Source organism: Canis aureus, chromosome 3, assembly GCF_053574225.1.
Source record: "Canis aureus isolate CA01 chromosome 3, VMU_Caureus_v.1.0, whole genome shotgun sequence".
Taxonomy (NCBI): domain Eukaryota; kingdom Metazoa; phylum Chordata; class Mammalia; order Carnivora; family Canidae; genus Canis; species Canis aureus.
The window spans coordinates 8,276,578-8,304,115 of record NC_135613.1 but is presented as its reverse complement, the minus strand read 5'-3'; the positions used below and the strand labels follow the sequence as shown (position 1 = coordinate 8,304,115).

Here is a 27,538-nt window from a genome sequence, read left to right as displayed (position 1 = left end):
TATTAAAAGTTCCACTTACTGAAATGAACAATGCTGGTTATGGCAATTTTCACCACCCTCTCAAGCCTAAAACTTTGATTAGAAGTTAAGGACACTGGCCTTTCTAGAGAAAATGCTACATTTACCATCTCGGGCCACCTATTTTGCCTCCAAAGAGTTTTTTAAAGCACCCCTTGATTTGAGGAAGCTTCTATTTCAGCACAAATGTTTTGTTAAATTGCTGGAAAAGAACTATCTAGCCTTTCCACTTTTTCTAAGTCCCTCTTCAGAATATATATATATATATATATAATATACATTATATACATTATACATATACATTATATACATTATGTGTATATATACATAATATATATTATTCAGAATATATATATACACACATATTTAGATGCTGCAAAACAAGTAATATGATCCTATTTTGTTAAGAAAGAAACTGTATGTATGTAGAAAAAAAGGCAAAAAACAAAAAACAAAACACCTGGGAGCTGTTAACTGTGGTCTGATAGCCAGCTGTTATTGTCATCCATAAAGTGCCCTTTCCCTCAAGCTTTTTTCTTCTTGTCACAACAAAACCACTATACCCATCTGGACAACAGCTCCTCCTCGCGACTACTCACTTCCTGTGACTGGTCGGGCTTCCAGCCACAAGGATAGGTATGTAACTAAAGCATGTTCTAGAATTTATATAGGTTGTGGAGAGGAGAGAGAGACTTTTACTTAAACATATCTGTAAAGTTACATAATCTAAAAAGCCAAATATTCCTGAAAGTTTATAATGAAAAACAGTGCTCTACCGCATTCTTCCTGTCTGATTGGGGTTCTACATTGGCAACCACTTTTATGGGTTAGCTGCTTATTAATAACATTAAACATTTACTATTTACCAGGTTCCCTTCTGAACACATTATAGATATTAACTCCCTAAATCCTCCCTCTCTTCCTACGGGGATGTATAAACCTGCTGCCAACATTCTGGCAGACGCATGGAAGTGGCCGAGACCTCACTACTGAGTCTGTAGACAGCAACCTGATCCTCTAGAAGGTTTTTTAGTTTGTTTCTGCCACCTAAGTTCAACCACTGTCAAGAATATGCCTCCCAGCTACTGCTGGGGAGGGAGGTGTTTGTACAAATCTGAGGAAGGAATCAAGGGGTCTACCAAAGCTTGCAGAGCCTTTCAACCTATTTTAAGCTCTAAACTCACCTTCATCTTTACAGTTGATCTACCATCCAGTCCCTCCAGTGTTCTGCAATGAGAACATTTTTTTTTCCTTTTCAAAATAAAGTTTGAACAGCCTCACTGAGGTATAGTGCTTTGCTTCTCCCATGTAGGCACATAGCTTTCTGTTTTCAGAGTTGCTAGATCAGCCATTACTTTCCAGTTTTCAAATGTTGTTATTCTCTTTTATCTGCTGTTTCTTGTCTCCTGCTCTGTTGGCCCCTATGGTTTCCAGAAGGAGCAGATAAACTCAAGTGTTCAATATACTTTTTTTTTTAAGATTTTATTTATTTATTCATGAGAGACACAGAGAGAGAGAGAAGCAGAGACACAGGCAGAGGGAGAGGGAGAAGCAGGCTCCACGCAGGGAGCCCAACATGGGACTCAATCCCGGGTCTCCAGGATCATACCCTGGGCTGAAGGTGGCGCTAAACCACTGAGCCACCCAGGCTGCCCCAATATACTATCTTTAATCAGAAGTCCATACTTTTTAAACCATATACTTCTTTTATGTTTAAATGTTTCTACAATGAACATGCGTTACTTATGTTAAAAGCGTTCTTAATATATAAGAAAAAATCATATAAACCACTTCTCTGCCAAGTACAGCGATCTAAATATAGAAAGGTGCAAAGTGTGGCAATTTTCTGAAAGGGCAGGAAAAAGGAAATCTTGCTCATTCTACTCCATTAACACTAGCCTTCTTGCTGAGCCCTCCACACCTGAGACACGCTCTCTCTTAGCTGGCGCACTCTTCCCCAAGGTATCTCTGCAGCTCCCTCCTTCCCTGCTTCCAGATCTTTGCTCATAAGCCATTCTGTTGGGGCGCCTGGGTGGCTCAGTCAGTTAAACGTCCTACTCTTGATTTTGGCTCAGGTCCTGATCTCAGGGTTGTGAGATTGAGCCCTTGTGTTAGGCTCTGTGCTGGGCATGGAGCCTGCTTAAGATTCTCTCTCTTCCTGTCCCCTGCCTCTACCCCTACCCTATCCATATGCACACATGCTCACTCTCTCCCAAAACATTTTTAAAAAGGCCATTTTCTCAGTGAAGTTCTTCATGACCACCCTACCTACCACACTGTCTTTAAATTCTCTTTGTTTGATTTTTCTCTCTGGTACTTATTACCATCTAACACACCTTGTTCTTCTGCTTACTTGTTTATTGTCTATCTCCCATGTGAATGTAATCCCATGAGGACAGAGATGTGTGTTGTACACTGCTATGTCCCTGATACCTAGAAGAGTACCTGCCACTTAGTGGGCCTTTTTTTTTTTTTTTTAAATGAGTGCTGTTTATTTATTTTTTTTTTCAATTTTTATTTATTTATGATAGTCACAGAGAGAGAGAGAGAGAGGCAGAGACACAGGCAGAGGGAGAAGCAGGCTCCATGCACCAGGAGCCCGACGTGGGATTCGATCCCGGGTCTCCAGGATCACGCCCTGGGCCAAAGGCAGGCGCCAAACCGCTGCGCCACCCAGGGATCCCCTTAGTGGGCCTTTGATACATATTAGAAACTGGAGAGTTGGTATCCATATATAGACCACTGAATGGCTCATTCCACTGTATATCTTCTCATACATTATCTGCCAATACATTTTATTAAATTTTTAATCTTTAGTCCATAAATGCTTCAATATACATTTCTAACAAGGAAATTTTTCTTTTTTTTTATTTTTTTTATTTTTTTTATTTATGATAGGCACGCAGTGAGAGAGAGAGAGAGAAAGAGAGAGAGAGAGGCAGAGACACAGGCAGAGGGAGAAGCAGGCTCCATGCACCAGGAGCCTGACGTGGGACCCGATCCCGAGTCTCCAGGATCGCGCCCTGGGCCAAAGGCAGGCGCCAAACCGCTGCGCCACCCAGGGATCCCAACAAGGAAATTTTTCATAACAGAACTATCATACCAGGGACACCTGCCTGGCTGTCAGTAGACCATGTGACTCTTGATCTTGTGATTGTAAGTTCGAGCCCCATGTTGAATGGAGAGATTACTTAAAAACCTTAAACACACACACACACACACACACACAACTACCATACCATGATTAAACTCAATAAAAATTCCTTATACCTTCTATTATTTGGCCTATGACTGTTGTAAAAATGTCCTCTCGTACACAATTAGTATGTTTGAATGAGAATCCACACATTGCATTTGGTTGATATGTCTCTTAAGTCTCTCCTAAGCTACAGAAGCTCTGCTCCTTTCTTATACCATTTACTTTATAAAGAAACTCAGTCATTTGTACTGTAGAATGTCTCACATTATGAAACTGACTGATCTTGCTTCCTCATGGCATTAACTTGCTCCTGTACCTTGAATTTCTTTGATTAGATTCATATTTTATGGACTTTTTCTGTTTTTTGCTTGTTTGTGGGGTTTTGTTTATTTTGGGGGTAAGAGTCCTTCCTAGGTGGTGCTACGTACTTCCTATTACATTACGTTAAGGAGTCACATATGTCTGCTTGTCTACTTTTGGTGATGTTGCGATCAATCATTCCAGGCTGAAAATATTTAGGGTAACATATGCATACATTAACCTTGGAATCCACCAAAAAAAATTTTTTTAATATATGCATTTTTTTTAATTTTTTAATTTATTTACGATAGTCACACAGAGAGAGAGAGAGGCAGAGACACAGGCAGAGGGAGAAGCAGGCTCCATGCACCGGGAGCCCGACATGGGATTCAATCCCGGGTCTCCAGGATGGCGCCCTGAGCCAAAGGCAAGTGCCAAACCGCTGCGCCACCCAGGGATCCCTCCACCAAAAATTAAATTAAATGGACAGACATATGGAAACACAGAGAAATATGTGATAAAGCAAATAAAATCCTAATAGTAGAATCTAGGTAGTAGGTACACAGGTATTCACTATAAAATTCTTTCAAATTTGAAAGTTTTCATAATAAAATGCTGGGGGGGGGGAATCAGTTGATTTGGATATGTTTGGCCTAATTACATTCATTATACAGTACCCCTAATAGTTTTATCAGATATTGTCACCTAGATTCATTATTTCATTAGGGGAATGCAAAATATATACATTTGTAGGTCTCTTTTTTAATATTTAAGCTGCAATTCTTATATAAAGAAAATTTTTCCTTCACCATTTGAGTATACTGAAATACAGGGCAGACAGAAAATGGTAAGATAAATGTTTTATATTCTTTTCTTTCATTTATCAATTTACAAAATAATGAGTTGATGCCCTGGCAACTTCAAGAGATGCCCAAAAGTGATTTTTGGGAAGGGGTGGCTTAGGCTTTCATAACTTTGATGTATCTCGATCCACTACATGCACTATCCTTTTTTTTTTTTTTTTTTTTAAAGATTTTATTTATTTATTCATGATAGTCACAGAGAGAGAGAGAGAGAGGCAGAGACACAGGCAGAGGGAGAAGCAGGCTCCATGCACCGGGAGCCCGATGTGGGATTCGATCCTGGGTCTCCAGGATCGCGCCCTGGGACAAAGGCAGGCGCCAAACCGCTGTGCCACCCAAGGATCCCTGCACTATCCTTTTTAATGCTGAAATGCCCTATTTGTGGCCAATGGGAGATCTTTCAAGTTGGCTCCTGAGTGCTACTGACATGACTTCATTAATCTCAAGCATCTTCCTTTTATTTAGGCACAAGAAGATATCCTGAGGCTTACAGTGTACAATTCCTGCCCTAGACCTTGAATGAACCTTTACTCCAATGACTTTTGTGTTCTTTCAGCAGGACATGATATTTAGAAACTACAGTCTGGCACTAAAAACGCTTATTGCTGCTGGGTTGTTACAGCTTCTTGGCACAGACATTGGAATGAGCAAGGGAATATCTATTTTTTTAAGCTTTTATTTATTTATTCATGAGAGACACAGAGAGAGGCAGAGACACAGGCAGAGGGAGAAGCAGGCTCCCTGTGGAGAGCCTGATGCGAGACTTGATCCTAGGACCCCAGGATCACACCCTGAGCCAAAGGCAGATGCTCAACCACTGAGCCACCCAGGTGTCCTGGGAATATCTATTTTTTAAAAAGAAAAAATTGTGAGTTCATACGAGTACTTCTTTTTTTAAAAAATTTATTTGAGAAAGAGAGAGAGAAAGCACAAGTGGGAAGGAGGGAGAAGCAGGCTTCCCACCAAGCAGGGAAACCAAAGTGGGGCTCGAGCCCATGTCCTGAGCCAAAAGGAAGGCAAATGCTCAACTGACTGAGCCACCTAGGCGCCCCTCATATGACTACTTCCAATTGAAATTCAATATTATAGGAATTCTACTCAGGTTCTTTGATTTTATATTCATAACTTTTTTTCTTATACTGAAAATCTTGGTTCCTAATGATATTAACAAAATTACTTGTAACATGTATTATTTATAACTTACCCATATGTGTGTGTATTTCAAAATAATTACTAAAATTATCACTAGCAGTAAAACTACTAAATGACATTTAATATTTTTTTTGTGGTTCTTTCATCTAGACATTTTAACCTTAACTGAAGGATAATTTAATGGGACAAGTCACTTCTCCGTCAGCCTAAAACCATTGTTCCTTAATTAGGAACAAAGGGAGCTAAGTGCAAAAGCTCAGGTCATATAGTTTTTAGGCCATTTTCCCTTCCAACTACCATCTTGAGACAAAGACATAAGGTCTGGGTGAAAAAGTCTTTAGGGAACTGATATAAACACAGGAGAAACAAATCACCCTACTGTGTAACACAGGGTCAGTGAACTGAAGGAATAAGAAGCTAGGAAAGAAATCATGAACATAATTCTCATTAAACAGGCACGGTAAGTTGGAGCTGACACACAGCTGCAAATTTTCTCAGCGGGAGCTAGACTGAAACGCTGCTTAGCAACACCAGAAGGCAGATGACAATGAGGGCGATACAAAGAGCTGAAGAATCAGATTTAAGCGTGACAATCATACCATCTTACAACTGACTGTTCATCAGCCAAGCAACACCTAATTCTGGTAATAACAATAAAATATGGTGACTGCATTGCCTACACTTTATTACTCCTATTTCCTGTGGGTTTTTACATTTTTTTTCTTTTTAAGTAGGCCCTATGCCCTATGTGTGGCCTGAACTCAAGACCTTGAGATCAAGAGTCACATCCTCTACTGACTGAGTCAGCCAGGCTCCCCTTTAATTTCCTATTTTTCAAAACGCTAGTAATGAGGTGCCTGGGTGGCTCAGTTGGTAAAGTGTCTATCTTCGGCTCAGGTCATGATCTCAGGGTTCTGGGATCAAGCTGAGTCAGGCTCCCTGCTCAGTGGGGAGCCCACTTCTTCCTTTCCTTCTGCCTGCCATTCCTTCTGTTTGTGCTCTCTATCAAATAAATAAAAATAAAATCTTTATTTTAAATAAATAAATAGTTGATAAATATAATGTTCAAGGGCACCAGGGTGGCTCAGCGGTTGAGCCTCTGCCTTCGGCTTGGGCTGTGATCCCCGGGTCCTAGGATCAAGTCCCGTATCGGACTCCCCTGCAGGGAGCCTGCTTCTAAGTCTGCCTATGTCTCTGCCTCTCTCTCTCCGTCTTTCATGAATAAATAAAATATTTCAAAAAATAAATAAAATAATTATAATGTCTGAGCCAACAAAATTCAGGCACTGATCCCTTCAAACATTTTAAAAAACATCTTAAAACTTCACAGGCTATTGTAGAAATAGGCTGTAGAAATAATAGGTATTTTTATCATCAGCGATTTTTTCAAATTTAAGTTTTCTTATCATGCTCAACTTTTGATACATATTAGAATCATCCATGGGCTTAAAAAAATACAGATCCCTAGATGCTAATGCAGACATGCTAAATCAGAATCTCTACAAGTGGCTGGGCATCCATATTTTGAAAAAAGACTCAGACAATCGTATTTGCCCCAAAAGCCAAAGACCCTGTAATATAATACATAAATATCTACAATTGTCAAAGTTTTCTGTGCATGAGAATCACCTCAGAAGCTTGTTTAACATGCCAGCTGGCAGGACCTCCAAAAGTGTTGATTCCATTGGTTGTCATGGGCTCAGTAATCTGCATGTTCAAGGAGCATTCCAGGTAACACTGAGGCAGGTATTACCGAGCCATACACTCAGTAACTTTTTTAAAACATTTTTTGGAAATCATATAAAGAAACCAAAATAGATGAATACTACCAGCTTGGGATCTGGAATGTGGCAGCCACTGACCTGAGTGATGTTTGTGAAAATCTGCTCAGACATCCTCTCGCACAGAACAGCCAAGAGATGTAGGATGAGCACCTTCTGCTCCTGGCCTTCCACAAGAGTTTGGTGCTGCTCTAACTCCAAGAGGCTTTTGCTGGAGAAGGGCTTTGTTTTTAACTCTGCTTCATCTTCCATGGCCATATGCGTCAACTCCTACCAGCATGGGAGAAAAGAAAAAGTGAGGAAAAAGGCTGTAGAACTAAGGGCTTCCACAATAGTGAGAAAACTCTGTTTGAAATGTATTTGTAAAGAACTAGTCTAAGTGTTTGCTGCAGCATTATTTATAATAGCCAAAATTTGGAGACAAATGTCTAGCAATAAGAGAATGAATAAACTGTATTTATTATACTGTAGCAGTTGAAATAAACTAGATCTATGTGGATGTCAACAGAAAGACCTCAAAAACAGTGCTTAGTGAAAAATGGAAGCTGTAGAATGATATGTATTTTATGGTATACATATATGAACATTTAAAACTTCATAGTAAAAAGCATACATACATAAAGAGAACTAGCTTGACAAACTACTTACATTATCAGCATTTTTCATGATCTCTACCACTAGCCCTGCTGAACTGAGACCTCAGGCCATCTAACATTTCCAAACCCTTTTTTAGAGACTATTAAATGCTTTCAGCAGCTTTTTCCCTACGATACTTAAAACTAAATCTCTACTAATAGATAATTCATTACTGTGGGTTTTGTAGGCTTTTTCCCTACACTTCACATTGTAAATTTCCTTGGGAAGAGAAAACCTTAAGTTCCTTAACAATTAATATTTTACCAAAGTAAGTGACAGTTTAGAGCAACGGTTCCCAACAGGGCCTGGGAATTTCTGCTCTGCAGGGGACAGTTAACTATGTCTTAGGACATTCTTGGTTTCATAATTGGGGAGTGATATAGGCATCTAGTGGTAGAGGTCAGGGATGCTACTAAACATCCTACAAGGAAGCACAGGAAGCCCCTGGCCTCTCAACAAAAAATTACCCAGCCCAAAATGCCAATAGTACCCAAGGTGCAAAAACCTTGGGTTTAAGCAAAGTCCTTTGATTGTTTGTTTTTGTTTTTTTAAAGAATTTATTTATTCTTTATTTTAGAGAGAGTGTGCGGTGTGTGCAAGTGGGGGGTGGGGGTGAGAGGGGAAGGGCAGAAGGAGAGGAAGAGAGAGAATCTCAAACAGGCTCCACTAACGGGGCAGAGCCTGATACAGGGCTCGATCCCATGACCCTGAGATCACAACCTGAGCCAAAATCAAGTCGGTTACTTAACCAACTGAGCCACCCAGGCGCCTCTGATTTTTTTTTTAAGATTTTATTTATTTATTCATGAGAGACAGAGAGAGAGAGGAGAGAGGCAAAGACACAGGCAGAGGGAGAAGCAGGCTCCATGCAGGGAGCCCGACACGGGACTCAATCCCGGGACCTGTGCCGGGATCATGCCCTGTGCCGAAGGTAGGCGCTAAACCGCTGAACCACCCAGGGATCCCCTGATTTTTTGCTTTTTAAAATAATTTTTAAAATTCTCTGATTAAGAGCACATTTTCTTGTAATGTTATTTACAATGGGTGACTAAGTAAGGGGATAGAATGTGAACACAGGAAGGGGTGCCTGGGTGGCCCAGTCGATTAAGCATCCAACTCTTGGTTTCAGCTTAGGTTGTGGTCTCAGGGCTGCGACCTCAGGATTGTGAGATCGAGCCACACACTGGGCTCCATGCTCAGCACAGAATCTGCTTGAGATTTTCTCTCCCTCTGGCCCTTCCATTTGTGTTCTCTCTCTCTCAAATAAATAAATAAATCTTTAAAAAAAAAGAAGAAGAAAAGAAAGAAAGAGAGAGAGAGAGAGAGAAAGAAAGAAAGAAAAGTGAACACAAGAGGTGAGAAAAGCATCAAAAAATGGCCCCTATTTCAAGTTCTAGAAATGTTAGCCCTGATTCTCTCCTTGTATTCCCCTCTAGCCACTCCAACCTCAAACTCCACAGACATTCTCTTAGAACAGACACTTTATTTTAGGGAAAATAAAGTAGAAGGCAGAGCTGGAGGACAGAAAATCAGAGATCACCCCGTTGACAGTCTCCAACAATGCAAATAAGGAGTACAGTATGAGGTACAAGTTGCTGTCAGAGATTAGAGCAAGAGGAAGCACAATCACCAACACTAAGAAACAGACCCGGAAAAGGTTTCAGGTGGTTACAAAATGAAACGAGAAAGGCAGAACTGCTAAATCTGCTTTCCAAATACCTGACAAAACAACAGTCAGAAAGGATAAAGGATTACTCCATAACTGCAAAACCTGCTATTAACTTCAAAAGAGTACTTACTGTCAACACAGAGCAAAGATTAACCCTTTCATAGATCAAGAGTTCTACTTTGGTCATCTCTAAAAGTTCAGGGCAGATCACCTCGGAAAACAGTCCAATCATATGTGTACTGCTTTTTTTCTTTTTACCAACCCAAAGGCTACTAACAAATAAATTACTCTTACATCCTGTGATTATTTCTCTCTAAGATTAGGACCTTAATTTTAGGAGCTAAAATTATGACTGCCCTGAAAATTCAAAGGGGATCCTGGTTGTATCCTGAAATAAAGCTGACCATGCCCTTATCATATATGTAGTTCTTACCTTCAAGCAGAAGATGAAGAAGTCACCTGCCAAACCACACTCTTGGCAGTGGGATAACAAGTCCCCGAGATGCTCTACCCGACATTGCTCTGAGGACACCTTCTGGTACAGGGCTTCATCTTCATCTTCATCACTGCAACATGAAGTAAGATTTATCTTGGCAGTGTCACCCAGAGATATTATTTTTGAAACTCCATAATAATCTTCCAAAGTTACACATGGTATTTTCATACAGTAAAGCATTAGAAAGATCTCAAAAATTTGTTTAAATTATTTTCCTGATGCTCCATGCTAAAAAAGCATTTATTCTCAGAAGGTAGGGTAAGATGTCGTATATAGTCATTTGCTCAGTGGGGAAAAGACTCATGAAGGAAGTGGCTTTTGAAGGAAGATGGATGTTAAAGAATTACCACTATTTCAATAAACTGAAATAGCAAGGAGGAATTAAAGTATAGGTTGTATGCAGATATTCTGAGAAAAAGAAGTCAGCAAAGCAAGGTCAGATTACAGGGGGGCCTTGAATGCCATTCAAAGAAAGCTGGACTTTTTTTTGATGAGCCCCTGAAGGGTTATGGGCAGCAGAAAAAGATACTATCCTTACAGGAGAACATGCAGTCAGTCTCAACTAATAAGAACTAACGAGATGAAATATGAAAATGCAGAAAGACTCGGAAAACTGAGTAAGCCAAATTTTCAGGTAATAAAATACGGCTACATTATTAAAAGCAATGCTACGATGTCTGCAAAAAAGTTTTAAGAAACTTCTCATGAGGTGCTAAGGGTTTTAATTTTAATTTGCAGGATAAGTGAAAAAGCCAAGATACAATATTATTATACTGTATCATGTAAATAAACACAGATGGACTAGAAGACAAAACACTAAAAAAATGCAAACAGTGACTAGGATAGCAGTTGTCTTTTGTTTTCCTCTTTATGCTTTTTTGCATTATACAAAGAAGGTATGTGCTCTTGTGATTAAAGAAGGAAACAAAAGTTTTCAGACTAAACTGAGAAAAAAATGACAGATGTTGTTTCATATCACTGAAAAATACAATTAGGAAATAGAATTGATTTGGCCATTCCATTGGGCAGTAAGCCCCAATTTGCCAGTTCACTAATGATGTGGGCTTTATACTCCTCTAGTAGAATGGGTAACCTATTAACTAAGCTTAAGATCACTTCTTCCATTATCCCAGAATCTCCCAGCATCCTTCAGATTAGTCATGTTATCTACACCACATTTTATATTAGACAAAAAAACTGAAATGGCTAAGAGTCACTTCTAAGCTTCTGTGAACCGCCCTGTCAAAATGAAATACTATATTCAAATACTTTTTAAAAAAGACATGACAGGGAAAAAATAAATAAATAAATAAATAAAAAAAAAAAAAAAAAAAAAGACATGACAGGGGAACCTGGATGGCTCAGTCAGTTAAGTGTCTGCCTTTGGCTCAGGCCTTGATCCTGGAGTCCTGGGATCAAGCCCCACTTTGGGCTCCCTGCTCAACAGGGAGCCTGCTTCTCCCTCTCCCTCTCCCCTCCACTTCTGCTTGCTCTCTCCCTCAAATAAATAAATAAAATCTTTAAAAATAAATAAAATAAAAAGACATGACAATAATTACCTTATGAAATTCTATTTCATTCATTCTTAAAATTTCAAGGATAAAGACTCAGTTTCAAATACTATAGTTACATCTGGGTCCAGAAAAAAAAAAATTCTGGATCCAGAGATCATGAAACCCAAGCTGCTCTTTTAGTGTTTCTTTATTTTTAAAAAAATAGTTTATTTATTTATTCATAAGAGACACAGAGAGAGAGGCGGAGACATAGGCAGAGGGAGAAGCAGGCTTCTTGCAGGGAGCCGGATTTGGGACTCCATCCCAGGATTCTGGGATCACGCCCTTAGCCAAAGGCAGACGCTCAACCACTGAGCCACCCAGGTGTCTCTTAGTGTTTCTTTAAACAAACTTTTTATTGATAACTAGGGCTCCTGGACAGAATGATAGGGGAAAGGGTAAGTGGTGAGACTGACTTGCCTTTAGGGGACTGGCACCAGGAGCAAGATCTTTAGAATGAAAGATAAAATCAGTCACACACACACACTTCTCTGATGTAGTGCATGTCAACTTTTCGGAGATACGGAGTATCTTAAGTATCAAATGAAAACTATGGACCCTATTTAAAAAAAAAAATCAGCTTTGTGCATAAAAATTTCTTGTATATAATTTCAAAGGGACTATGGACAGCTAGAAGTCTATGTAGAAACCCTGAGTTAAGAGTCCATTGCTTCCAGCATTAGATGGAGATTCATTCAATAACTGCCTATTCATGTTTCTTCTACCATGAAGAGAAACTATAGTTTCAATAAGAACTGTTGATTCTGATATACACTAAGATGTACACTAGAGACCAGTTACAATAGCTATTAATTTTAATACTGATAAGATTTAACTTATAAACTATAACTATAAAACTCCCCCCCCAAAAAAAAAAAATTCCCTATACACTCACTAGATTGATCTCAGACTAAACTATTCCAAAGTGTTCTTAAAATAAACACATTAAATTTTAAATTCTTTCAGTTCAGGAGCATAGTTACAACCACAAAACCTACTAGTGCTCAACAACTCTCAAGAAATTGGTAGCTTGGGATCCCTGGGTGACACAGCGGTTTAGCACCTGCCTTTGGCCCAGGGCACGATCCTGGAGACCCAGGATCGAATCCCACGTCGGGCTCCTGGTGCATGGAACCTGCTTCTCCCTCTGCCTATGTCTCTGCCTCTCTCTCTCTCTCTCTGTGTGACTATCATAAATAAATTAATTAATTAATAAATAAATTAATAAATTAATAAATAAAAAGAAATTGGTAGCTTGCATTTGTACTGAGAATTCTGCTTGCAATCAATGTATGTTTTCCATTTTTCTCAAGTCCATCCTATTGATAGAGTGTTTTATAACTTTACTAAGTTAACCATGAATAAAAAATTAAATTTAACACTTTAATAAACAGCCACACTTTGAATGAGACATAAAAATCTGAATATCCAGCAGCCCAGGTGGCTTAGTGGTTTAGCGCTGCCTTCAGCCTGGGGTGTGATCCTGGAGACCCGGGATTGTCCCACATCCTCCCTGCATGGAGCCTGCTTCTCCCTCTACCTGTGTCTCTGCCTCTTTCTCTCTCTCCCTCTGTGTCTCTCATGAATAAATAAACAAATCCAATCTTTTAAAAAAAAAAAAATCTGAGTATCTGTCAGCAGTTAAGAACTGTATGGGACTCTGGTCGACAGGAACTTACATTCTGAGATCATAATATCTATACATATCACCCAAAAAAGGAAATAACTTAAAATATATTTGTGAAATGTGAGAGAAATAAATTATCCATTCCACTAATATTTATTAAGTACCTTCCAATTGCCCTCCAGGAGAAAGAAACCCCCATCAAAAAAATTAACATAAAAGCTATCAGACAATTTCATTTAAGAATAAGTCTGACTCTGAACAGACATATACCATTTGGAGATTCAGAAAGAGAACTGGATGGTTATGGTGCTGAGGGTAAACATGTGACTACCCTTTATTCTGATTCTCTGGCAAAGACTTGCAAAGTAAGTGCACTTGTGATGCAGAGCTGCAAGGCTCCAGCAAATGGCATCTACTATTAGCTAGCATCTGGGGAAAAAACCTGCAGGATTATTTAAGGAGCTCACATTTCATTTAGAGATTATAAATAGCAGCACCTCGGCTGCTTGAAGTTCTAGGTCCTGTTCTATCAGCGCCCCTTAGTGGACAAGTCAGGGAAGGGCCTTCTGGGTGCAATTCTATCCCAAGAGCGAGGGTAAAGGGTGGGTGAACTCACCAAATGGCCTCTTTGATGGTAACAATTATGCCACCTTGAGTGGCAGCTCTAAGTTGACACAAAGAATGAAGGGAGGACGCAGATTTGTCCAATCCTGCAAATCCTTTCAGGCTGGCAATTGCCTTCTTCCTCTCTAGCTTCCCCAGAATCCATAATAAGATCTCTTGGCAAAGTGACCTGGCAGAAAAAGCAGTTATAAATGAGCTTGTCATCTTACTCTACACATCTAACAAGCTAACATAAAAAAAGACAGGAAGACTGTCAGGTTCCACTGCATTCTAAATGCTGGCACAACCACCTAGTACTACTGAAGTGCAGGACTGGAAACTATGCTTCCTGTGAATCTCAGAATATATCTAATATCCTGAAATTCAGTGAGTGACTGACTAATCTTTGGCTCTAGAAGCAACTCTGATAAGATCCATGTTTTTTATTTTTGTTTTTTTAAATATTTCCAAGTGTACCATTGCCTTTGGATTAGATACCATAAAAGAAAGTTTACACTGATAAAACCATCTATCGGGGATCCCTGGGTGGCGCAGCGGTTTGGCGCCTGCCTTTGGCCCAGGGCGCGATCCTGGAGACCCGGGATCGAGTCCCACGTCGGGCTCCCGGTGCATGGAGCCTGCGTCTCTGCCTCTCTCTCTCTCCTCTCTGTGCATTCCCATGAATAAATAAATAAAATCTTTAAAAAAAAAAAACAAAAAACCATCTATCAATGGGAACAAGAGCTGGTGACCAAGAAAGAGCATACCCACAAATTCTGGGTGATTCCTCAGCCCCTTTTATCTGTACCAGTCAACTAGGATCAGGGTGGAATAAATGTTTGCTTCTTCCTTCTCAGTCTCTGATGAGAACATGATAGTGCTCTGAGGATTTGGGTTTCAAAACTCAAAGTTATTATATGGACAGTTCTTTGAACTTCTTTGAAGTTCTTTCACGTAGTTATAGTCTCCATCTTCCTCTGTGTTCTCTGCTCTGTTGCTGTGGGCTACAATAATGTGTTGACCAAAGGTTAGAGTCCAAGGTAGTATGTGAGCTTTCCCTCACCACTTAACAATGATGAGGATAGCTGTCATTTACTGAGTTTGTGATTATCCAGGGAGAGTGCTCAACACTTTATAGTCAGTCTTTATAATAACCCTATGAAGAGGGTACTATTACTATATGTCTGATCACATATGGGGGATTTCTAAACACTAAAAATCAGAATTTTCTAGGACTTTAAAAAGGATATAAACTCATATAAGGAGGAAGAAACAACATAAGTATCTATGAAAATGGAGCTGATACAAAATGAAGCCAACCTAAATCCCAATACAAAAGATTATTTTCAGGATGATTAAGAAATCCCTTCATTCCAAACAACACTGTGCAGCACTCACGTCAAATCCAAGTCTAAATTACAGGGTGCCACATTCAGATCCAGATTTCCCCAACTTGACTTCTTACTCCCCACAAGGTTGTTATGATCCATTCTCCATTTCCTCCTCCCTAGACATGTAATTCCAGTATTTCTCACTGATCAAACAGGGACATGTTTACACACGTAAACAAGGATTTTGTCTCTGACGTCTAGGACAGAGGCTGAGGAAAGCCATTCTAAAAATTACATTCAATCCCCTGCAACCTGAGAAGCTCTCTTTCGGGGCGCCTGGGTGGCTGTCAGTTAAGCATCTGCCTTCCGCTCAGGTCCTGATCCCAGGGTCCTCCTGTCGAGCCCCCTATCAGGCTCCCTGCTGGAGGAGGGGGCCTGCTTCTCTCTCTCCCTCTGCTGCTCCACCGGCTTGTGCTCTTCCTCTCCAGGAAATAAATAAAATCTTTTTTAAAAGGAAAAGCTTTCTTTCTTTCTCAGATGAGCAGAGTAAGAGGATCCCCAAATGTTTTACTGATTTTGAAAGAAAAAAAATTACAAAGTGGCATTAAGTTTTATAAGAATAAGAACATCATTCAATATAGATTTCACTATTTATAAATAAATAAGGTTCTCTAGACTGTTTACCTTATGTGAGACACACTTTGCTTGGTAAAACTGTAGAGAGAAAAGAGCACTCCCAGGACTGGAAGCAGGGAATCCACTAAAACTGTCACAGGGTCATTCCCGACCACGTATACCTAGGGAAAAGAAAATGATGTGAGGTACCAATGGGTGCAAAGCCAGAGAAATTGGAATCAAATACCATATATCTATTAGCAGCACAGAGAGTCTTATCTTAAGTAACACTTTAGTCCTAAACCGAACAATTTTAGCTCTAAGGCTAAGAAAACTATTTGAGATTGTCAGACAGGCCAAAACACAGGGAGCCTGAACTGGAACAGCACCCTTTGGTGTGTGCAGCCTGAAGAAATACTGGGGAAAATGAGTAAATTAACCCATGTCCTGACCCCTTCCTTTCCTGCTTTCGATGACCTTCGTATCTCCGGCTAATCTGCCATCACTCATCTCTACAATAATTCTCTAATTACTGAAGGCTCTGCTCTCAGGAACTAACAGACAATTAATGCCAAATAGAAAAACTTAAAACTAGGTTTGAAAACAAAAACAAAAACAAAGCTTGCTCTAGATTTGTCACTCTTAAGATATAACTGCCATGTGGGCATGTCCTATTCTCTCCAGTTCATAAAAAATGTTAAAAGAAATTATAATGTGCATCTAGCTCTGCAATGGATTTGCAGGGTTAAATGTGTAAGGATGCCAATTTTTGTTAACGGTAATTACAGTAATTACGTTACACATTCTAGTTGGCCTTTAAAAAGGATAACACACATGGATTCAATGAGCTTTATGTGAATACCCACTGGAATTTAGGCATTGTCCTAGGCATTGTAGTGAGTATAAAAATGAGAGTTGTTCTCTCTCAATTGCTGTGATCTACCAAGAAGAATAAAACAAGTAAACCAATTATAATAATAATAATTCAAGGCAGGGAATTTAAAGAATTAAGAGGAGCAAAATGCTATTTTTTCAATATTCTTTATAAGGGCCTCTGTAAGTTTCCTTTTCCTCATCCTTTGAAACAGAGCTGAGGCTGGGGCACCTGGCTGGCTCAGTTGGAAGAGCATGGGATTGTGAATTCTAGCCCCACAATGGTGTAGAGATTACTCAAATAAACAAAAATTTATAAATAAATAAAAGAGGGCTAAGACTTGACCATGGGTGATTGTTATAACTTTTTTTCCATAGGAGACCGTCATAATTTTAATAAGCTAACTGTTTATAAAGAATCTAATATAGGGACGCCTGGGTGGCTCAACAGTTGAGTGCCTGCCTTCGGCCCAGGGCATGATCCTGGGATACTGGGATCAAGTCCCACAACGAGCTCCCTGCAAGGAGCCTGCTTCTCCCTCTGCCTATGTCTTTGCCTCTCTCTCTCTCTGTCTCTCATGAATAAATAAAGTCTGAGAAGAAGAAGAAAGAAGAAAGAAGAAGAAAGAAGAAAGAAGAAGAAGAATCTAATATAGTACCTGGAAGATAAAAATGCTAGCATAGTTCCTGTAACACATATTAAGAATGTAATCATGAGGCGCCTAGATGGCTCAGTAGGTTAAGCCACCAACTCTTGATTTTGGCCCAGGTCATGATCTCACCGTCATGAGATCAACCCCTGTCGGGCTCTGTGCTATCAAGCCCTGTTGGGCTCTGCGCTTAGTATGGAATCCGCTTGAGATTCTCTGATTTTCTCTCTCTCTCTCAATCTCTCTCTCTCTCTCTCCCTTCCCCCACTTGCATGCTCGCATGTGCAACAATGCACTCTCTCTCTCTAAAATAAATAAATAAAATCTTAAAAAAAAAATAATCAGGGGATCCCTGGGTGGCTCAGTGGTTTAGTGCCTGCCTTCAGCCCAGGGCATGATCCTGGAGCCCCGGGATCGAATCCCACATCAGACTCCCTGCATGGAGCCTGCTTCTCCCTCTGCCTGTGTCTCCACCTCTCTCTCTCTCTCTCTCTCTCTCCGTCTCTCACGAATAAATAAATAAAATCTTTAAAAAAAAATTAACTGTCACTTCCTCATCTTTCTCCTTTCATCATCATTATCTGTGTCTATACTATCAGGTTTTAATTATTAATTAAAATGTGTTTAACTTAAGTAGAAATCAGTGCTGTTTATGTAATACTAAAGGTCATAGAGGCACAAGCTGGAAAACTCTCCATGCTTTTCCAGAGAGCCTGTCCCTTTAAATCAATCCTAATTTTTCACACTCCTTAAACCTCCCAGCTCCTCTGTGGAGCCTGATAACCAAGGAGCCAGCTTCCTGTGCATGATCTAATCTCCATAAGCCCAGCTAAATGAGGTGACTTGTATGGCAGTGCTCACAAGCAATATGCAGGCCTAATTATGATATCACCAATTACAAGTGGTAAAAAAAAAAAGAGAGAGAGAGAGAGAGAGAGAGAGATTCCCCCAGATAACTAACGTAAGGGCCCATTGTTTGGCTCTGTAGTCTGTGTTCCCAGAAGTAATCCCTGTGGAGCCATCCTTCCTTACCAGCATCTTTTGTACAAAAAACCAAAACCAAATGGAGTTAAATCTCCATTATTTACTGGCTTTACTGGGCCAAAGCACCTCAAACTTTAACATGAATTCAATCAAGCCCATTTCTCAGGATATTGTTACTGATAAATTCTTCCCATTTTTAAGTTCTCTTGTTATACTTTTCTGAAGGAACAAGTACTGCTTTTGTATTAAGAACAATTGATCAATGAGTTTTCTCTGTGACGTCTCAAAGAACTTGAATGGCCTCTGCTTGACACATAGAAGTTGTCACCTCCTTTCCAAGACAATAATAAATTTCTCTTTGTCCTGAGCCCAAAGATATCTCCATTTTAAACTTCCTTGATGGGGCAGCCCAGGTGGCTCAGCGGTTTAGCGCCACCTTCAGCCCAGGGCCTGATCCTAGAGACCTGGGATCAAGTCCCACGTTGGGCTCCCTGCATGGAGCCTGCTTCTTTCTCCCTCTGCCTGTGTCTCTGCCTCTCTCTCTCTCTCTCTCTCTCTCTCTCTCTCTCTCTCCCTCTCTGTGTCTCTCATGAATAAATAAATAAGATTTAAAAAAAAAAAAAAAAAAACCTCCTTGATGGAAGGATATTTATTTTTCAAAAGTTTTGGATGGGCCATTTGAAAGTTCTACCTTTTCCATTGACTGTACAACTGTTCATCCATTCATTCACTAGTTCAAATATTTAATAAGCATCTAACCAACATTAATGACTCTTCTCCTCTGAATTCCAATAGCACTAGAGCTTCTAAGATATAATCAGCCCATAAATATACAGTTATCTCTCCCTTCTTCAACTAGCCTATTTCTCTATTTCAGCACCTATTGTGATAGATGATTAAGTTGTGTTACTTGAATGCTTGGTGAATAAGCAGTTGTGACAGAAATATACAACTTAAAGGAACGACACTGTTACCATTTTTATGAAGCAAACAACTAACGTTTATAGCAATGTCTACTCAAGAATCAACAAGGTTATTCAGCTAAACATTTAATAAACAATCAATCCTCACAAGAGTCCTACAGGTTAAGTATTTTTATTCCCATTCTAAAAATATGGAAAACAGGACAGAGAAGTCAAGTGAGTTGAACCAACGTACTCTGTTAGTAAATGGCAGAGCCAGGGTGAACTCAAATCTGCCTGACATAAAATCCATGCACAATCCATAAAGATGGAGAGCAGATGAGTAGTTGTACAGGGGTGGGATGAAGGGAAAATGGAAACTGGTTCATTAATGGGTATGGCATTTCCACTTGGGGTGATGAACGAGTTCTGGAACTAAACAGTGACAATAACTGTGTGACACTGCAAATGGACTTAATGTCAGTGAATGGTATACTTGAAATAGTTAAAATAGTAAATTTTATGTCATGTGTATTTTACCACAATTTTAAAAAGAATAAAGCATGTACTCCATGGCCTCCTAATACTTACCTCCTATGTGCATTTTTTCATTGCTTCAGTCCCTAACCCATATCAACTTTATCCCAGCCATCTTCCCTCTGAATCAATAGGCCCCAGCTTGTTGGGCTATTAGTACCTCTAGGCCTGCTACCTCTGCAAAGTAGGGAAAGAGTTCCTGAGCGGCACCACGGACAGCAGCTTCTGCACCACCTCCCCTTCCTCCTAAGTCTTCCAGTAAGTAGATCTCCAGGGTCATACTATGGCCAGGCCTTTCCAAGGACAGTGCCCTCCTTCCAATCTTTTGCCAAGCACTCAACTCATATGCAGGTTAACATTTGGTCTGCACCTCACATCCAACATTACCCTCTATGTACATTCCCAAAGTGGCATCTGGTTACTTCCCAATTCACATGGACTCCCCAGATCATTGACATATACCTGCAGTTCAGTGACTCATCAAGGGATAAAGGAGGCTGCACTGATTCAGTCAATGTCACACTGTGATCTCTTGCCAACAGCACTGACAATGACCAAATGCTCTAGGAAAAAACAAAAACAAAAACAATAGCTCTTCTAATGAAGTCATACTATATATGGAAGAAATTGTTGGGGCCAATTCCTTCCAGTCCCCTCCACATTAGGTTGGTGACAGTACCAACTGAGGAAGCACAATAGTAAACTGTTCCTGCCCCACAGTGAAGAGGACCCTACTACCCTGCATCTGTGCCCTGACATGGGTGTTGTGGGAGTTCCTTGGACTGTGCTTATGTGTAGTCTCCTAGTTGGGGTTCTTTTCTGTTCACCTAGAGGCACAGTGGGATGAGAGTTCAAGTTCAGAACCACAATCCCATACTTTATATATTATTTTGACCTGTGGAAATTCCATTTTCTCAGCAGTGTGACAGTGGAGTATGTTTCACATAGGGTTATTTCCCACTGACCAGTTGTGGGACTTAACACAAATCAACTGACTTCTCTGAGTCTCCGTTTCCTTATCTAGAGAATAGGAAGGTCAGATTAATCAAGCTTTAAGGACTCTTTGGTATCTCATCTATTATCCTCTGACTTGAGTACAAATTTGCTTTCTTCCTTCTGTATCTTTCTGGTACCTTAGCCATTAAGAGGTAAAGTTAGTTTAAAAACATGAGCTGGGCAGCCCGGGTGGCTCAGCGGTTTAGCGCCGCCTTCAGCCCAGGACCTTTCCTGGAGACCTAGGATCTAGTCCCACATCGGGCTCCCTGCATAGAGCCTGCTTCTCCCTCTGCCTGTGTCTCTGCCTCTCTCTCTCTCTCTCTCTCTCTCTGTGTCTCTCATAAATAAATAAATAAATAAATAAATAAATAAATAAATAAATAAATGATTTTTTAAAAATAAAAATAATAAAAACATGAGCCAATTCTCCACCACCCAAAAAATTTTGAAACACTGAAACTTGACAAAGTTGTAAAAATTTCTAACCCTCCCCACATGCTTTCCCTTGCCCTATCAGTTCTGAAGTTAGCACTTTAAAGATGAAATCCTGTTCAGTTGAAAGAATCACATTCCTTCTGGTTACTTGAGGTATATGCTGGAACTAGGGATCCCCCAACACAACACCAAGAGATAGGAAAACTGAAGCAGGGAAGGGAGAGACAGACTTTCAAGGTAGCCTTTCAATTCTTTGGTGTAAAAAAACCTCTCTGAGAGTAAGTGAAATGGTGCTTTGAAGAAAAGATGAACTTCCATGTCTACCTGTGGCTTTTCTGGTATAAATACATAGGACAGGGCTGAGGAGCAAAATAAGAAGGAGTATGGATTTATTAAAATCATAATGACTCAGAACAGATCACTCGAGGAAACAGACGGGTACCAACGACCCCACTGGCAGCTTGGGGATTTCCACATTCCTTTCTGAAAGCATCTTGGCTTTCTACCACAGATCCAGCCATGAGAAGAAATGTCTGTGGTTAAGTCTTATAACCCCTCATCTGAGCTTAAAGACTACTCTTAACAAGTAATAGAGATATGTTTCTGGGTACTCTTAACAACAGATCACGTACTACTGGTAACTCTTTGTTGCTTGACTGGGAGCTCCCTGAAGGCAGCAACTGGCTCTTAATCATTTCTGTGTTTGTAAACCTAGCAGACTATATGGCATTCTATATGTACTTGGCAAAATTTGTGTGTGTGTATATGACTGATTAACTGAATCAAAGAAAGAATGAATAAAGTACATTGAATGCTTTTTATGTTCTCAAAAGCTCTATTTTTGTAGAGGAATTACAATGTTCTCTGTATTTTCTTTTCTTTTCTTTTTTTTAAAGCTATAGCTAGAAGCTATTCCATCAATGTTAATGAGCTAAAGAATCACAGAACTTCAGCTATGGAAGGGAGAGCATACTGAACAATAGGAAGTTTGCTTTTAGTGTATTGGCTTATTCAGAACCTATCTTCGATATTTAAAGGACTCAATTTCTCTGGAAGGACTGACTAGAAATTTAAATTAAAAAGGAAAGGAAAAACCCAGAGGAGTCAAATGGCCAGAAGTATTAAGAATAAACATCTGTTTCTGATTCAGAGCAAAACAAAAAGCAGCCCTCACACACTCCACTTCTCATTTACTAGACTTCCATCACATTGTTAAGCACATCCCTAAGGGACCACTGCAAAGTTGAAAGAGCACCAGCAAGTCAGGAGTCAGGAAACGGGTATGAATTTTGTTTCTGACACCTATATGATTGCCCAAAATCACATATTATGTGAGTGAACATGGGTAAGACATTTAAACCTCCCTAGGATTCAGCTTCCTCATTCATAATGCAAGTGTTAAGCTTTTTGCATAGGTACCAGTTAAGATAATTTATGTTAAGATATTTTTCTTAAAATATACAGTCCTGTGCAAATGTTACACTTATTCCTAAATACCTGCTGATGTGATTGTAAATGGAACGGTCTCCTTGCTTTATGGCCTTATCTTCTACAAGGATATATACGTGTGGAAATATAAACATGAATCAAGCTGAGTCCTAACAGTGAAATTCAGTACAGGCTGTAACTTGATTTTTCACCCTGTTAAAGATTAAACTAGTCAAATGCTGCCTTCTAAAATATCACATTGATCCTTTTGATAGTAATGTTCCAGAACTTCTAATGCAATTACTGAGTTTAATTAAGACTTGTGAGAAGCAAGAGAACAAGGCAAGTTACCTAATACATTATTCTGCATTGTGCATGCTTTCAGAGTGTGTTATATAAAATAATCTTTTTAAAAAAGTTTCCTTGAACCAAAAGAGAACTGACAGTTTTTTAAGCACAAATTATTTGCTAAAGTATACAATGAACCTATCGAAAGTTACTCTGTTTCATCCCTGCAACTCAAGTGTTAAATAAATACTGTTATCTAAAGTAAGATGGATAGGGACGCCTGGGTGGCTTAGTGGCTGAGCGTCTGCCTTCAGCTCAGGGTGTGATCCCGGGGTCCTGGGATCGAGTCCCACATCGGGCTCCCCACAGGGAGCCTGCTTCTCTCTCTCCCCGTGTCTCTGCCTATGTCTCTCATGAATAAATAAATAAAATCTTAAAAAAAAAAAAAAAGTAACATGGATAGTCAACCCTTGAGCCCGATTCCAACCTAGGTCTATTTGATTCAAAAGGCCAGGTGCTTTTCACTACACTATACCACAGAATCTGAATGTACCATCTAACACGTGAATCTCTCACAGCTTTGAAGGATACCTTTTTTAAAAAAAAAGATGTATTTATTTTGGGGAAGGAAGAGAAGAAGAGGGAGATAGAGAAAGAATCTCAAGCAGACTCCCCACTATGTGCAGAGCCTGATGTGGGGTTCGATCTCACAACTCTGAGTCATGACCTGAGCTGAATCCAAGAGTCTGACACTTAACGGACTGAGCCACATAGGGACCCCAAAGACACTTCTTTTAGTCCTTTACATGTTATTCAAGGTCACAGTTCAATTAGAATTGGAAACATCCAGAAAGAATAACTGCCTTTGAGGAAGAGCTATAGGTGGGAGAAGACTAATTTTTTACTGCAAAGCCTTTTGTACTTCTTAAATGTGTACCATATGCAAATATTATCTTAACACAGAGTCAAAGAGAAGAGACAAAAGGATTGGTTCCCAGACCAGATCTGGCATTCACTAGTATGATTTGGGACAAGTTACTTCACAATCTTTTGGATTTTGTTTCCTTTACTGCAAAATGAGGGATTAGTTTGTCAAATCCAAAGAATGTACCACACCAACAATGAACCCTAATATAACTCATGGACTTTGGATGAAACAGGTGTGTCAGTGGAGGCTCACCAACTGTAACAAATGTCATACTCTGATGTGAAATGTTAACAGTGGGAGAAGTTGTGCACATGTGGTGGCAGGAAATATATGGAAAAACTCTCTGCTTGATTGTTATGTGAACATAAAACTGCCCGGAAAAAAACAGTCTATTCAAAAACAAAAAAAGAAATTATTTCTAAATTTCCTTCAAGCTCTAAGATTCCATTATTCCAATTTACTCTATAAAAACAATTAAAAATTTAGAAAGAGGAATCAATTGGCCGATCCGCGAGAGTAACTTTAATTAGAAATTTGCTATGAAAAAAAAAAAAAAAAAGAAATTTGCTATGATTAAATGGCCAAAAAAAGACTTGGATAATTAAAGTCAGGATTCCCTGAATCTAGAAACAGAGAGATAAAATGGAAATGAGAATGAAGAATATAAACTAATTAGGTACCTTCCAGCCTCTCCTACCCTAAAATTTCTTCTGCCTTTAGGGAGTCTCAACAAGTATTGTGAGAAATACTAAAAGGAAGCATCCCCCCAACTCTCCCAGTCCTACCTAGTATCAGATTCTGGCCAGTTCTCTTAAGAGCAAGAAAATGTCCAAATTGTAAAGAATTATAATTCTTTCATCCTGCCCTAGCCAGAACCAATCCCTATGCAGCCTAGGTCTCTCTTTACCTCTCTAGGCAAAGAAAAACCATTTATCCCTCTCATACCAAGGAGTACCAAAAAAAAAAAAGTATTCTAGGGACAGGGCCCCAGACATTCAGAATCAGAGGGAGACAGAATAGGAAGCCACTGGACTAAAAGTTATTTGAGCTGCAAATCCCCTTCTCAACTTAGATAACTTTACCAGACATAAGGCACACACATAGAAATGACTAAAATTATTTGCACTAAAGTACAAGTGGCTATGCCAAATTTTCAGTTCAATTCAATGAGCATATATGTGTATACCTGTATTGTTGAGAACTTTCCACCTAGTCCACTAGAGACACAATGCTCCATTCTGTGCTGTATGTGAAGGATGCAAGCATCAAAAGGCCTTCTTTTATAATTTCTCCTGCCACATTTTCATTCAGTAAGCCGAGTGTTTATTTCCTTAAATACCAAAATGTATTTTTATTTTACCTCTTTCAGAAGCAATTTTAAAAAATGGATTATATGCAATCCTTGCCTTCTTAAATAAGTATACTGAACATACCAGTCGCCACATACTTTGTTTTTCAAATTATTCTGCCCTTTTGGGGGGTACTTCTGTCTCCTTTCTTGCTCCTCTCTGCTGGCATTCTCCCGTAGTATGCCTTAGTCAGTTTAACTAACTTATTTTTTAAGACTTTATTAATTTATTCATGTATTATTAAATTTTTAAAGATTTTTTATTTATTTGAGAGAGAGAGAGTGAATATGGGTGGTGGGGGGGGGAGCAGCAGAAGGAGAGGGAGAAGCAGACTTCCCACTGAGCAGGGAGCCCAATTCAGGGCTCAATCCCGGGACCTCCGGATCATGACCTGAGCCAAAGACAGATGCTTAACCAACTAAGCCATCCAGGAGCCCCAAGATTTTATTTTTAAGTAATCTCTATAACCCAACATGGGGCTCGAACTCAAAACTCCAAGATTGGGACACCTGGGTGGCTCAGCAGTTGATTCAGCTCAGGGCACGATCTCGGAATCCAGGATGAGTCCCGTATTGGGCTCCTTGCAGGGGGCCTGCTTCTCCCTCTGCCTGTGTCTCTGCCTCTCTGTGTGTGTGTGTGTGTGTGTGTGTCTCTCATGAATAAATAAATAAAATCTTAAAAAAAAAAACCCTCCAAAATTAAGGATTTCATGCTCTCCTGACTGAGCCAGCTGCCTACTCCTAATTTCTAATTTGTTACTTCTAATTCCACTACAGTCTTAACCAGAAAAATAGTCTGATCTGGATTGTGTATTCAGTAAAAAGGAAATTGGCTTTGAGGAATAAGAGGCTCTGCAGTTAGGTGAGATGGCAGCCAGATAGACGCTATTGTGATACAGGTAACCCAGGACATTCAATTGGAAATGTCAAATGAGGCACCAAGATAAAATAGACTTAAAACCCCAACATAAGATACCAGACTAAGATGAGAGTAGGACTAAAAAAAACTTCCCATTCAGAAAAAAGGTAGAGAAGGATCAAACGTGTGGAGACCAAGAGGAGATTGATGAAGATTTCTTTGAGGAGAGCTGCTGGTGAAGGTGAATCTCATCCCCTCAACCCACCCATGGTAAAAGAAAGAAAAAAAAGATAACCCAACTTAAAAATGGGCAAAGGATCCTTTTAAAAATAAAACAGGGATCCCTGGGTGGTGCAGCGGTTTGGCGCCTGCCTTTGGCCCAGGGCGTGATCCTGGAGACCCGGGATCGAATCCCACATCGGGCTTCCGGTGCATGGAGCCTGCTTCTCCCTCTGCCTATGTCTCTGCCTCTCTCTCTTTCTCTCTCTGTGACTATCATAAATAAATAAAAATTAAAAAAAAAATAAAAATAAATAAAATAAAAAATAAATAAAACAAAACAGGGATCCCTGGGTGGCACAGCGGTTTGGCGCCTGCCTTTGGCCCAGGGCACGATCCTGGAGACCCGGGATCGAATCCCACGTCGGGCTCCCAGTGCATGGAGCCTGCTTCTCCCTCTGCCTGTGTCTCTGCCTCTCTCTCTCTGTGTGACTATCATTAATAAAAAATTTTAAAAATCTTTAAAAAAAAATAATAAAAAAATAAAAATAAAAATAAAACAAAACAAAAACATGAGCAGAAGGAGGGGCAAAGGGAGAACCAGACTCACGCTGAGCTGGGAGTCTGATGCGGGGCTCCATCCCAGGGCCTTGGGATCATGACCCGAGCCAAAGACAGACGCTAAACTGACTGAGCTACTCAAGTGCCCCTTCTTTAAAAAAAAAAAAAAAAAATTAAGATTTTATTTATTTAATTGAGAGAGAGTGAGAGAGACAGAGACCAGCATGAGGGGTGGGGGAACAGAGGGAGAGGGAGAAGCAGACTCTTCACTGAGCTGGGACCCGACATCGGACTCAATCCCAGAACCCTGGGATCATGACCTGAGCTGAAACAAAGGATCTTAATAGAAATTTCACCAAGGAAGACATGCAAATAGCCAGTAAGCACACGAGGGGCTGTTCAAGATCATTAGCCATTAGGGAAATGTGAGTCAAAAATCACAATAAGATACTACTTCATTCTCACCAGTAAGGCTATAATAACGGAAGAGAAGGAGGGCAAGAGGAGGAGGAGGAGAAAGAAAAGAGGTCATGGTAGTGGTAGTGTTGGCCAGAGAGGATAAACTGGAATTCTCATAGTCTGCTGGTGGGAACGCAAAGTGGTGCTGCCACTTTGGAAAACAGTCTGACAGTGCCTCAAAAAGTTGAACATAGCACTATCATATGATCCAGCAATTTCACTCCTAGC

The 27,538-nt window shown here is 39.9% G+C and overlaps 1 protein-coding gene across 4 annotated transcripts in view; it reads right to left on the bottom strand.

The window, feature by feature from the left end:
• TANGO6 (transport and golgi organization 6 homolog) overlaps positions 1-27,538 on the bottom strand; it is a 199,320-nt gene that overhangs the window by 130,308 nt on the left and 41,474 nt on the right. For all 4 annotated transcript variants that reach the window (XM_077888242.1, XM_077888251.1, XM_077888261.1 and 1 more), the window contains 4 exons: positions 15,913-16,025; positions 13,911-14,087; positions 10,052-10,184; positions 7,395-7,583 (listed from right to left, as the gene is read on the bottom strand). In XM_077888242.1, the coding sequence (XP_077744368.1) occupies positions 7,395-7,583; positions 10,052-10,184; positions 13,911-14,087; positions 15,913-16,025 (612 nt within the window). The remainder of the gene's footprint in view (positions 1-7,394; positions 7,584-10,051; positions 10,185-13,910; positions 14,088-15,912; positions 16,026-27,538) is intronic.